Source organism: Brachyhypopomus gauderio, chromosome 3 (genome assembly GCF_052324685.1).
Source record: "Brachyhypopomus gauderio isolate BG-103 chromosome 3, BGAUD_0.2, whole genome shotgun sequence".
NCBI classification, from domain to species: Eukaryota; Metazoa; Chordata; class Actinopteri; order Gymnotiformes; family Hypopomidae; genus Brachyhypopomus; species Brachyhypopomus gauderio.
The window spans coordinates 8,732,091-8,745,427 of record NC_135213.1 but is presented as its reverse complement, the minus strand read 5'-3'; the positions used below and the strand labels follow the sequence as shown (position 1 = coordinate 8,745,427).

At 39.4% G+C, this 13,337-nt stretch overlaps 1 protein-coding gene and 1 long non-coding RNA gene across 2 annotated transcripts in view; both read right to left on the bottom strand.

Annotated features, from left to right (window-relative positions):
* Nucleotides 1–453, bottom strand: part of LOC143510209 (uncharacterized) — a 3,443-nt gene extending 2,990 nt beyond the window's left edge. Inside the window, exon 1 of the long non-coding RNA XR_013129927.1 lies at nucleotides 286–453. This is a non-coding gene — a long non-coding RNA (uncharacterized LOC143510209). The remainder of the gene's footprint in view (nucleotides 1–285) is intronic.
* Nucleotides 454–5,742: 5,289 nt separating this feature from the next.
* LOC143510208 (uncharacterized) lies at nucleotides 5,743–13,057 on the bottom strand. Its single transcript, XM_076999315.1, has 3 exons — nucleotides 12,787–13,057; nucleotides 11,119–11,175; nucleotides 5,743–10,841 (listed from the first exon to the last, which is right to left on the bottom strand). The coding sequence occupies exon 3, from the start codon at nucleotides 10,744–10,746 to the stop codon at nucleotides 8,872–8,874; it is 1,875 nt and encodes a 624-aa protein (XP_076855430.1). The 5' UTR covers nucleotides 10,747–10,841; nucleotides 11,119–11,175; nucleotides 12,787–13,057; the 3' UTR covers nucleotides 5,743–8,871.
* Nucleotides 13,058–13,337: the final 280 nt, after the last annotated feature.

The following is a 13,337-nucleotide window of genomic DNA, read 5'->3' as shown; positions in this document are numbered from 1 at the left end:
GGTGGCAACCCTAGTATAAACTGTGATTTCAGTCTTGAACAGTCTTAAACTGATATTAGCAGGTGGCTAGCGCTCATAACGTGCTGCTTAATTGCCGTGGTAAACGTACTCAGTTCAAACTGAAAAGAAGTACAATAATACTCAAAAACCCGTCAATTGACCAACTTTGATGTAATGTGAGACGTTGCCTATTTGCCTAACATTATAAGCTAACAAACATGCTAACAAGTAACGGTAACTTGCTGAGAAAAAAGTGCCAGCCGACAAACTGTCTTTGTTACTCACCTTCTGCTCTTCCATAATGGAAATGCTGTCTTCTGGCACTCCTCGCCCACGGAGAAACTCGTTTAAATCGGACATTTCCGTCCACGGGTTTGTTCACCAACTGCATATGTCTCTGTCATTAAGCTGATGACTTCCAAGTACCCACAATTCCGAGAAAAAAGTCACAATTCTGAGAATAAAGTCAGAATTCTGAGATTAAAGTCAGAATTGTGAGATTAAAGTCAGAATTCTGAGAATAAAGTCAGAATTCTGAGAATAAAGTCAGAATTGTGAGATTAAAGTCAGAATTCTGAGAATAAAGTCAGAATTGTGAGATTAAAGTCAGAATTGTGAGAAAAAAGTCAGAATTCTGACTTTAATCTCAGAATTCTGGCTGCCCTTTTTTTTCCAATGTCCCATATATTTTTTTTTATAGTGGCCCTAATCCTCTTCCGTACATTGCAGTATCTGAAACGTGACTTGAACACAATAAAGTGTTTGCTGTAGGGCTGGAAGGATATGAACTGTTTACAGTTAACGAGGGTTAATAAAGTAGGAGGAGTTGCTCTCTATGTTGATACAGCTTTACGATGTAATATGGTCACAGGCCACATGCAATAGACAATATAATGGAGTGCATAACGATAGAAATTAGTTTAGAAAAAAACTAAAAATATTTTAATTAGTTGTGTATATAGAACACCAGGAACCTGCCTTGACATATTCAGTGATAGATTGGAAGGTATACTGGATCAGTTGAAAAAAGAACAAATTATACAAATTATATGTGGGGATTTTAACATTGATTTATTAAATCCAAATGGCATTAAAATACAATAAACTTCATCAATACACTGTATAGCAACAGTTTACTCCCTGTAATCATAAAACCAACCAGAATAACACACACTGCAACACTAATTGACAACATATGAACAAACAAAATAGAAGCTAGAACAGTTGGTGGACTGCTCATAATAGACATCAGTGATCACCTTCCAGTCTTTGCAGTCTTTCAAAACAAGTTTATAGTAAAAAAAAAAAAAAAGAAAACGGGCCAAAAACCCTTAAATTAGTTAGACATAGAACTCCAAAAACTATCAGAGCTCTCAAGGTGGAGCTAATGAAACAAGATTGGATAGAAGTATATAAAATAATGATCCAGATAAGGCATATGGGGTTTTTCTGTCCATACTAACAGGGTTATATGAAAAAAGGTCCTTCAAGAAAAAAAACAAATTAAGGAACAAATATGAGGGAAAGCCATGGATAACAAAGTGGATTGCAAATGCATGCAAAGTGAAAAAATTATTATATAATATATTTTTTAAATAAAGAACAAAAGAAGCAGAATACAAATATAAGAGGTACAAAAATAAATTAATAAGTATTATGAGACTTAGTAAGGATTGCTATCAGAAAGTACTGGAGCAGTGTAGGAGTAAAATGCAAGGAATATGGAAAGTTCTTAATAGCATAATTAGAAAAGGTGATGGAAAAACAAGTAACCCTAATTATTTTGTAAAAGAAAACCATACAATTATAAATAAAACAAAAGATATTTCCAATGAATTTAATGATTATTTTGTAAATGTAGGATATAATTTAGCAAAAGAGATTGTGGAACCTAAAATAAAGGGAATAAAATATGACATAATTCCTAAAAACCCTCACTCCATTTTTATCAGGGGAACAGAAGAAAAAGAAATACTTGAAATTGTTAACAAATGCAAAAATAAAAAGTCTTTTTTTTTATCAAAGTTCATGATATTGGTAACGGCAAATCAGGAATTAAGCAAAACTTAGGATAGGTGATGTTGAAATTGAAAGAGTGTATGAAAGTAAATTTTTGGATGTGATAATTGATCAGAAGTTATGCTGGAAACCACACATAAATAATGTAAAAATTTAAATGTCCAGAATTATTGCAATACTGTGACGCTCGAAGGAAGGAGGCACGACGAGCGTCGAACGGTGCAACACACAACGTTTAATTTACACAAAATAATGTTAAGCTCAGTGCGGAGTGCAAGCACATCCACACGACACTTACACAGGCACGGAACATTAAATAAGTGATTAACACATACCCTCGTGATCACGACACAAGGCACAGGTGAGACTACGAACACGCTCACAAACGACCCACACCCACGGAACTACAAACATGGACATAACTGCACGCAGACGACATAGCGACACGCCCACAGGGAAGGGAACAAAAACTGTATAAAATAAAACATATTTTAAATCAAAATTCACTATTTATACTGTACTGTTCTTTCATAATTCCATACATGACCTATTGTGTGGAGGTATGGGGAAACTCATATAAAACTAACACACATCCAATTTTCATGCTACAGAAAAAAGCAATACCAATTATCAACCAAGCAGAATTTAATGATTCAACAAACAAACTGTTTCTTAAAGTACATGCTCTGAAATTTATTGATTTAGTCGACTTACACATTGCACATATAATGTAAAGGGTACAAAAAATTCACTTCCTAACTGTATTCAGAGGCTATTTGAAATTACAGACAATAAATATTAGCTTAGGGCAGGGGCGGACTGGCATACATTACTACCGGGGATTTCGCGGGTGGGCCAATGGGTTAGTGCCCGCCGGCCGCCGGTGGTTTAACTCAGCCCGTGGAGGAGCCACTGCCGCGCACTGCGGCCCCGGCCCGTAGTCACGCTGCTGTTTAACGGTGTTATTACCTCCCCCGCTCCAGTCAGGCAAACCTGCTCAGCGCGCGGCCGCGGACTGATCCTGTAAACACATGAACGAGTTGGACCGCGGCCGCGCGCTGGGCCAGCTGATGCGGGCTGACGGTATGCAGCGGAGATCAGAAAAAAACAAGTTGTCCCAGAAAATCCGGGCCGAACTACGAAAATATACAGCAGCTGTGTCACTTATTAATACAACGAACTGGAAGAGCCTTGTCCATACTAATGCCACATTAATTATATCTCCCTGTTTGTATCCCACCAGTAACAAGTCAAGAGAGAGACGCCAGTTGCACACTGACACTGCTGAGGGCCTAACTCATCATATTATCCCTCCGCGACACGGTTCACACTGCAGTCTAAGCCAGGGTCTAAACAAACTACAAAACGTAAAGGTGGCGCTGAAAAGCTGAGAGAGAAAAAAGAAAAGCTGCAGAGGTTACTCACTGTTGTTCCCCTGTATTTTGTCAGGGTCAAGTTGTTAAGTTTGTTAGTTATTTTGTTATGCCACTGTGTGGCTTTTTAATCATATTATTGCTGGAAGTAATATTGTCCATATGACAATAAAAGCTGTTATATACACTACGTGCCTGGAAGCTCTGTCAGGAACTCCCAGGCCACTTTTTCTCCCCAGTCCGCCCCTGTTCAGAGGCTATTTGAAATTAGAGACAATAAATATAAGCTTAGGGCAACAAGTATGTTTGAAAAAAAATAAGCGAGGACTAACATTCTCACATTCTATATGCCAAAGCAAAGTCAAGAAATGAATAAAACGAACAAACAAAAAAACACATATATAATCACTGTTCAGATTTATAGGAGTTCAATCAATCAATCAATCAATCAAATTTTATTTATATAGCGCTTTTTACAACAGTTGTTGTCACAAAGCAGCTTTACAAGTGCCGAGTCCTAGCCCCCAGTGAGCAAGCCAAAGGCGACAGTGGCAAGGAAAAACTCCCTAAAAGTTCACTACCTTACTCTTGTAATTTTTAAAAATTATTTGCTTAGTGAACTATACATTTTCAATTCCTTGCTGCACTATTCCACAAAGTTAACCCCCTGACTGATACACCCCTATATTTTATATTAGTCCTTACTAATATGTTAAAGCTTCAGTCTATATCTTATCGGTTTAAATTTTTTTTTATTAAATTTTATATATTTTTTTAAATTTATTTATTGTTTATGTCATATAACCGAAATAAACTTCTAATTCAATTCTAATTGAATTCACATCGGATTTAGGTAAATATACGTGTTTAAACAGTCTTACCAGGAATGAACTTGTGCCATCTCTGGTCAATATTGTAGTGGACGCAGTTGTTTCCACACGGGAATATGACTGTTTGATCATCAGATTATTTGTACGAACGCCAAATATGAAGTGGGACTGTGTGCCACAACTGCTAACTTTGCAGTCTGAAAAGAAACGATAAAATACACTTTCACAACAAACAATTGCTACATCGTAAAAACAACTAACGATACATTTCAAATATTTCTTAGGGCACGAAAATGTCAGTGCGAAAAAATTACAAAATAAATCGTTCGGCTTGATTGGTGAGTTTTCCAGTAATGAAGCTGGATATCCTGATCGCTAAGAAACTACTAGTTACCTAATTTAACGACAGCTAAATTGACAAGTTACTATCAAAATGTCTAGTTAATACAGATATACATGTGTACATATTAATATTGGTTACCTTGTTTGTTTTTAAGTGAATGATATTGTTAGATACGTTATATCGCATATAAATCAGGCCACACCACTAGCGTCCATTCTGTTTACAGTAACCAAGGTGTTACCCTAGCAACCACCTCAAGGTCACTGGACAACACTCACGTGGAATCACTACGTAATCCATCGTGTAGCACGTGAGAGACGTTCCACAACCACCCTGGCCGATAACTGAAAACCCGGGACATTTATTTAAGTATTCATACACTATATTAAGGCTTTATAAACCCACCCCACAATTTTACGCTGCATAAACCTTTCCCATCCCGTTAATAACCATTCCCACACTGTTATGTGCCTGTAGGGTTGCCACCTTTCACAAGTCAAAATGACGGAGGCCCACCACAGGCCGTGACCAACAAGCAGGGTTACCAGGTCCTACAAAAATATCCCGCACAAAGTCAGTGTAAAACCCGCCCTTCAGCAGCCTAAACTAGCCCAAAGCCCAAAGCCCAAAGTTATTGACGGGGAAGGGGGGTGGCGAGTGTTTAAAATGGAGACAAATTAAGTATTATATCGCGATCTATTCTTTGTGTTGACTTGTAACTCCCACGGTGGCCCAACTCAAAAGTAGCCCAAAAAACCGCACCCCGCCACCCCAGAATTTTTACCCGCGGCTGGATTTTCAAACAAGTCCAATTTGGCGTGAAAACCGCGAACCTGGCAACTATGCCAACAAGTTGCCAGACTAGCAATTTATGTTGTTTTTTTTGTAAAGGGGTGATCAAGAAAGCAATTAGTCATGAATTAAATTAAATACTTTTACATTTTTTACTTAAAAATAAAGTGCAATGAACTTTTAAAATATAAACTAAAGAAGTTGAGAACTGAATTTAACGGTATATAACTTTTATTTAAAAAATGTGTAAATGTGTGTGTCGTGGAAATTTCCTGAAAATAGATGAGGACTCAGACGTGGTTAAAAGAGTTTTATTACATAAGTAAAAAGTGTGAGAGTCTCGTCTAGAACAAGAACTCTGAGGAGAGAGGGCAGTCCAATATCCTTCATTCTGTTGTAATCACATGTTCACAGTACATTTGGGCAATATAAACATGCATTAAATAAAAGCATTTGACATTTCCAGCAAGCCTGTTCCAAAAAGGCACACACCATGTCTGGACCCTTTTTAGGGTTGCTCAAGCACACCTAAAATGAGTGTGAAGTCTTTTTTAATCGACATTTGTTTCTAATAAGTAGAATAAATGTTTAAACCATAGAAAATATATGACTATATATATTATAGATTATATATATGATTATATATAATATATGATTAAATATAGAGTTTAACAAAACAACCCCCCAACTCCTTACTAAAAAACATGTGCAGTACGTTTTAGAAATAGTGACATGTATGGCAGGTTGCTCCAACTTCACCATATACAATTCTGATGCCCTCTGCACTATAGGAACAAATATTCCCAACTTTTCCACTGAGAAAGTAATTATAAGCATCCAAATTGCAGTAAGCTTTCACTGCCTCTCTGGTGTGAACACACTGTTTCAGCAACATAGTGATGATACACATCTGGGTTTGTCACTTCAGATAAACATTTGGATTCTTCATGTCTGAGACTCAGTTTTGTTTTCTTTCATCTCTGTGATCTCCCATCAAATTCTGTCTTCATATGGGACACCCAGCAAGACCCTGGAAGAGAGTGGACATCCCTGTTCCTCTTTCCCCAACTGACTGATATTTGTGGAGGAAGTGTGTGTGTGTCAGATCTGTTTGGTTATTTCAGCATTTTTTCCATCAAGTTTGCAGTATTATTCTCACTCAGAAAAGCAATAAAGTACATCGTCCTGGTGTGCTGATTTGTACTCATCCAACATTTGACCAGTTTCTTAAATAGATCAAACTCAATGCAGGCAAATGGAGACATAGCCAGGGGAAGTATCATAATGCATTCACAATACAGTGTAATTCATACTATATAAATGCAAAGACATTCAAGCATGATGCAAGTGTAACAAACTAAAGAAAAAACTAAACACTTAAAACTAAACACACAAACAAGGTCTGTTTGTGTAGTATTGCTTTTAATCTGTCAATAGAGCATTTACAGACGCTCCGAAGAGTCAAAAACACCACCATGGTTTCCATGGAGTCCCAGTTAAAACACTTATGCATATTTCACATCAGCTTTAGTCACATATTAAAAATACATTGAAATTTCAGGCCTAATATTTTTACAGGAATCCAAAACACACATTAACTTGTATGTTTACTTTGCAAGCAAGTGTAGTCCATGCTTTCTGTAGGTCATGGAATAGAGGTGATGCTGAGATTCTAAGGAAGGTGTCATGTCGAGCCCCGCCTCCCTGTCAATCATGTATCACTTTTTAGTCTGTTCAGTCACGCCCCGTGTTACTTCCTCTTCAGCTGTGTCTCATTTGTAATTTAGATCTGGTATTTAAACATTGGTGTTCAGTCTTTGTGGGTTATTGTAAGGTGATGGTGCATATTATAGTGAAACTTATTGTGAAAGTGTGACGCGGGGGTAGAGACAGCAGGAGGATGAGGCTGCGAGCAAAAGTCTTTATTATCCATGAAGATGAAGGAGTGTGTGCACGCGGCCTCTGGTGGCGTCTGGGCTGACCCACCCTGACAGAAAGTAAAAATTATGGTGATAGTTTGTGGTCTTGTGCAGTCTGTTGTGTTTTGGAAGTCAGATTTGGTTAATCCTTCTACATTTCTCTTTTGTTCATGGCTTCTTGTGTCTGTAGATTTGTGTTGTTGTGTTGTGTATCATTTGTGTAGTTTGTTATCCAAGTTTTAGTGTTCTGTTATAGGTCAGGTAGCTGGTTGAGTCTGTTGTCTTTATGTCTAATGATTAGTTGGTCATATCTGTGTTAGCCTGTTAGTTCCGTTAGTGTTATCATACCTCATTGTGCTCCTGCTGTTCGTGTGTCTAATGTCAATTTGTGTGCAACCCCGTATGTTCAAAGTAAAACCCGTTTGTTAAAAAAACCAATAACCTCAGAGACTGTGTGCGCTTCATGATAGTGCAACACCTGCCACGTCACAGAATAATCCACCATTAAAGGACAGTGAGGGAGCCTTACGAGCTGAGACATTATCAGGAAGAGGATTACGGTTATCTTCCAATGTGTATCTTGTGTGAGGACTTGATTAAACAGATTAAGGATGGTGAACCGTTTGAGCTACCCTCTTCGATTTGTCCCTCCCACGAGTTCAATGAGGAGGATAATTAGGAGAGGTTCATTCTCCAGATTTTAGTTTTTTTGGCCTTGTCTCAGCCGAGAGAGGAAATGAACACCCTCGATGGGATTTTTGAACTTCTTAGAGCATGATTTGGCAAGAGTGGATCCACTGTTGATGATTTTGAACTTGGTGCATTCTCTGCTCCCGAGGTAGTTCATTTTCCACCTAGAGCACTCAGAGAGGAAGTCTCAGCACAGGCACCAGTACCCAAGAAGGTTACCACAGCCCCAACTACTAAGAGACCTGCTACAAGGACAAAGCAGCAGGACATTAATATGGCTGTTCAGTACGAGCCTACAGTTTGCTGCTCCAAATCTGTTGTGGTACAGTGTCCATCAAAGGCCAGCCGACGAGTGTCTGCGGCTGTACAATGCAGCCCCGACCTGCTAACAAGTGTCTACAGCAATACAGTGCTCAGTAGGACCTGTTACGGCTCATGTGCCCCTGGTGGCACCCCTAGAATCCCCAGAGGTACCAAAACATTTTTGGGGGTATGGGGCATATTTGTATATGTGGTTTTTCATATATTCACCTCTGTATTATTATCCGGTAACATTTGTCATGTTCCAATTACCAACTACTTTATCTTATGTGCTGATCCATTTACACTAACAAACTGACATCAGTCTTAACCAAGCAGGGACACTGATGCATTTGAATACTCAAGTTAGCCTGCTGGCCATGAAGAGTGAAAACATAAAGAAACAAAAATCATTCATGACTGATGAGGAAAGGTTCAAACGTCTGTGCTCAGAGTCTCCCACTACTGTTTACTGCAGATCACATGTAGACTGTCCAACATGCTTCATTCTGTACTAATGCAGTGCAGTATTAATGCAATACAGAAAATGTACAGTTACCTAGAACTATAGCTAGAAGCATCAGACTTCCCCACACTGAGCAGTGTTATGGCTTCATTCCTGTGTGATTGTGCTGGTGTTTTTGGAGATGACTCAGTTGAGTAAAACTCTTCCCACACTCTGAGCAGTGATATGGCTTCTCTCCTGTGTGAATACGCTGGTGCAGTTGAAGACTTCTCTGTATAGTAAAACTCTTCCCACACTCTGAGCAGTGATATGGCTTCTCTCCTGTGTGAATACGCTGGTGTGCGTGGAGATGACTCTGTTGAATAAAACTCTTCCCACACTCTGAGCAGTGATATGGCTTCTCTCCTGTGTGAATGCGCTGGTGTGCGTAGAGATGACTCTGTTGAATAAAACTCTTCCCACACTCTGAGCAGTGATATGGCTTCTCTCCTGTGTGAATGCGCTGGTGCAGTTGAAGACTTCTCTGTATAGTAAAACTCTTCCCACACTCTGAGCAGTGATATAGCTTCTCTCCTGTGTGAATACGCTGGTGCAGTTGAAGACTTCCCTGTCTAGTAAAACTCTTCCCACATTCTGAGCAGTGATATGTCTTCTCTCCTGTGTGAATGCACTGGTGTGCGTGGAGATGACTCTGTTGAATAAAACTCTTCCCACACTCTGAGCAGTGATATGGCTTCTCTCCTGTGTGAATACGCTGGTGCAGTTGAAGACTTCTCTGTATAGTAAAACTCTTCCCACACTCTGAGCAGTGATATGGCCTCTCTCCTGTGTGAATGCGCTGGTGCAGTTGAAGACTTCTCTGTATAGTAAAACTCTTCCCACATTCTGAGCAGTGATATGGCTTCTCTCCTGTGTGAATGCGCTGGTGTGCGTTGAGATTACTCTGTTGAATAAAACTCTTCCCACACTCTGAGCAGTGATATGGCTTCTCTCCTGTGTGAATGCGCTGGTGCAGTTGAAGACTTCTCTGTATAGTAAAACTCTTCCCACACTCTGAGCAGTGATATGGCTTCTCTCCTGTGTGAATGCGCTGGTGCAGTTGAAGACTTCTCTGTATAGTAAAACTCTTCCCACATTCTGAGCAGTGATATGGCTTCTCTCCTGTGTGAATGCGCTGGTGTGTGTTGAGATTACCCTGTTGAATAAAACTCTTCCCACACTCTGAGCAGTGATATGGCTTCTCTCCTGTGTGAATGCGCTGGTGCAGTTGAAGACTTCTCTGTATAGTAAAACTCTTCCCACACTCTGAGCAGTGATATGGCTTCTCTCCTGTGTGAATGCGCTGGTGCAGTTGAAGATTTCTCCGTATAGTAAAACTCTTCCCACACTCTGAGCAGTGATGTGGCTTCTCTCCTGTGTGAATGCGCTGGTGTGCGTTGAGATTACTTTGTTGAATAAAACTCTTCCCACACTCTGAGCAGTGATATGGCTTCTCTCCTGTGTGAATGCGCTGGTGCAGTTGAAGACCTCTCTGTATAGTAAAACTCTTCCCACACTCTGAGCAGTGATATGGCTTCTCTCCTGTGTGAATGCGCTGGTGCAGTTGAAGACTTCTCTGTATAGTAAAACTCTTCCCACACTCTGAGCAGTGATATGGCTTCTCTCCTGTGTGAATGCGCTGGTGTCTGTTGAGATTACTTTGTTGAGTAAAACTCTTCCCACACTCTGAGCAGTGATATGGCTTCTCTCCTGTGTGAATACGCTGGTGCAGTTGAAGATGACTCTGTTGAGTAAAACTCTTCCCACACTCTGAGCAGTGATGTGGCTTCTCTCCTGTGTGAATGTGCTGGTGTGCTTGGAGATTCCTTTTGTGAGTAAAACTCTTCCCACACTCTGAGCAGTGATATGGCGTCTCTCCTGTGTGAACGCGCTGGTGTTGCTGGAGATGACTGTGTTTAGTAAAACTCTTTCTACACTCTTTCTTTTTTTTTTTGTAGCTTTTCTCCTTTTCCATGTTTACTGATTTCAGCAGTCTGACATACTCCTCACAGATAAATGTGTTTATGTAGGTAATGTTTACGTGTTTAGGAAAGTGGACAGCATTAATTCCTAGAGGAAAAAGACATTGCAAATTCATTGTGAGATGAAGCAATCATGATAAAGAACCATTTGGGGTCTGCATAATGCTAAAGACATTCATTCTAAGGAGCCTGTTCAAAGACCCGAAAACACCCAAAACAAACAAGGCAGCAATATGTATCCAAATCCAAAAGGTACAATTGGGCCTACAGGTTACCTGTAGGCTGTGTGTCTGCTTTAAACTGTTGCTTATTTATCTGGATTTTACTGAGAAATGTATCAGTCGCAGGTTTAAAATATAACTCACCTCTTCAGAAGATCTCAAATCTCTCACTGTTAAGACAACTTCAACATTTCCGTAGAACTGAAAATGATTAGAATAAAATAATTTTAAGTTTCCACACTTCACATTTATTAAAAATGACATAAAAAGTAAAACATGCACATGTGATGTAGATCTAACACATCTACTTTATTCAAACTCTTCCTCAACATAGATCTCCATGTCATTTCTTATTAAATGGCATGCCTTTTTTAGTAAAATGGATATTTTATCTCATATTGGCTGTCACTGATAAATAACAATGTATAAACAACCGGAGAAGATGACAGAGGGTTGAAAACTCAAATGCCGATCCCACAGATCACTACAACCTTTGCCAAGACTACATGCACTCAGGGTGTGTTGGGATTTCTTCTCAGGACCCAGGTGGGCCCCAACACCGCCCCGATGAACCAACTGGTTTTGACTGAGTGACCCAAGAAAAGTCTTCACCAAAAGTTCTTTTAGATCAATTTATATGGAATATAAATGAGTATAAAGGAGTCAAAATACACGTGGTACAAACACTTCAGTGCACTGGTGCTAGTTGCCTAGGAATCTACATAACCCAAAAGGATCTCAGCAGTGTCCAAGCGAAGAAGCCTCCTGTGCTGGGCGGTGTCCCCTCTTTCATACCCCTTCTAAGTTTTGATTCTTCTCTAAGTTTCGATAACTCCCCAATTCTGGCTGATCTCCATGAAACCCACCTGCTCCTCTCTCCTTGTCTGCCTGGTTATCTAAAAACTGCTTGCCTCACATCCTGCACTGAATAGGCCCCTTCTGTTCTCCTCAAGGCCACTGAGGCCTCCTCATTTCTGCTCTCCCACAGTCTCCCTGAAAAACATTAAGTTGTTCACCTTTAAATTTCTTTTTTCTTACAGGTGACAACATTAACACGCAAGCTTCAAATAATACATGTTATTCCCGTGATTAATTTTTGTTTGCTCTGAAACGTAGATAAATGGTAAGAATACTGATTTAAAAAAGACAAGGGATCTTGCAGGGTGACTATTTACAAGACTAGATTCCTTTAGAGATCATTTTCTATTGTGCGATGGATACTTACAAATAGAGAAACCGAAACAATGGGAAAATAATCAGAAGGGAGTAAATTACATTTCAATGCAGGGGTGGGGAGACACATTAAACATTTTCTAAAGGAGTTCCTGAGGGGGCGTCAAAGCTTCTCCCAAATGTTGTTATTGTGCTTAGGAAAAGTACACCCGTATATATCTATCTATATGATTTCACCTAAACGTAAAAATACTTCAATGAATAACCAAACTAAATCAAATGTATGTAACATTACAATACATCCACTATAACAGCATAAACTCAATTAAATCGTACAATAAAGCTACTGTAATAAAACCGTACAATATAACTAGCATATAAGCTTTTATCTTTGTTACAGGAACCACTGAGCTACTAAACAAAATAACCAATATTCATATAGTATAAAATAAGTAGCTACGTTATCTGGCTGGGTTAGTTAGCGCTAGAACATCCATTATAAAAACAGTTTAACACGTTGAATTTTCCACTTTGCCAAGACACGAGATTCAACCGTGAGGTAACGGAACGAACAAAATAGTCTGGTTAAGATTTGGTTAAAAGGTGTTAGTGGTACGTATTACTAAGTTAAGTACTTACAGGTCAACCAGTAGTCCAACACTTCCAAACAGGAGACAATAGGCGCAATTCCACTAAACGCCCGATGCTGATATTGAGAATAAGGAAACTTGTGGTCTGTAATGTCCGATGGTGATGGTAGGTAGAGGTGGGCGGATCGATCCAAATATTGATACCAACGCTGGTAATGATTTTGAGCAATACTCGTGTAAAAAGATTAATACTCAATCTTTTTAATAGTGATGGGTCGTACTGTGCCGAGGCTTCGGAGCGTGTGCCGAGAAAACCTTTCGTGAAGCGCGTGTCGAGGCTTGCTTCTTTAAGAACAAGTGACGTCACGGATGACGTGTGAAGCCTCGCCGGTTCAGGAAGTGGTTCGAGTACTGGCGCGATTTCTGAGCATATTTACAGTTTTTCTCAGTCGATTTGGTTCATTTCTCACATCATGATTTACATTGGCATCACAACTAGTGCATTTCTCAAAACAGTTAGTGCAAACAGCAAAACTCAATGAAATACCTGCAAAAGCAGATACTTCACTCAAAATTCTTTGTTTTTGCCTCAAAAGCTAA

Bases quoted from the DNA above. Each gene is read 5' to 3' on its own strand.
- LOC143510208 (XM_076999315.1), bottom strand. From the start codon at position 10,746: ATGGAAAAGGAGAAAAGCTACAAAAAAAAAAAGAAAGAGTGTAGAAAG.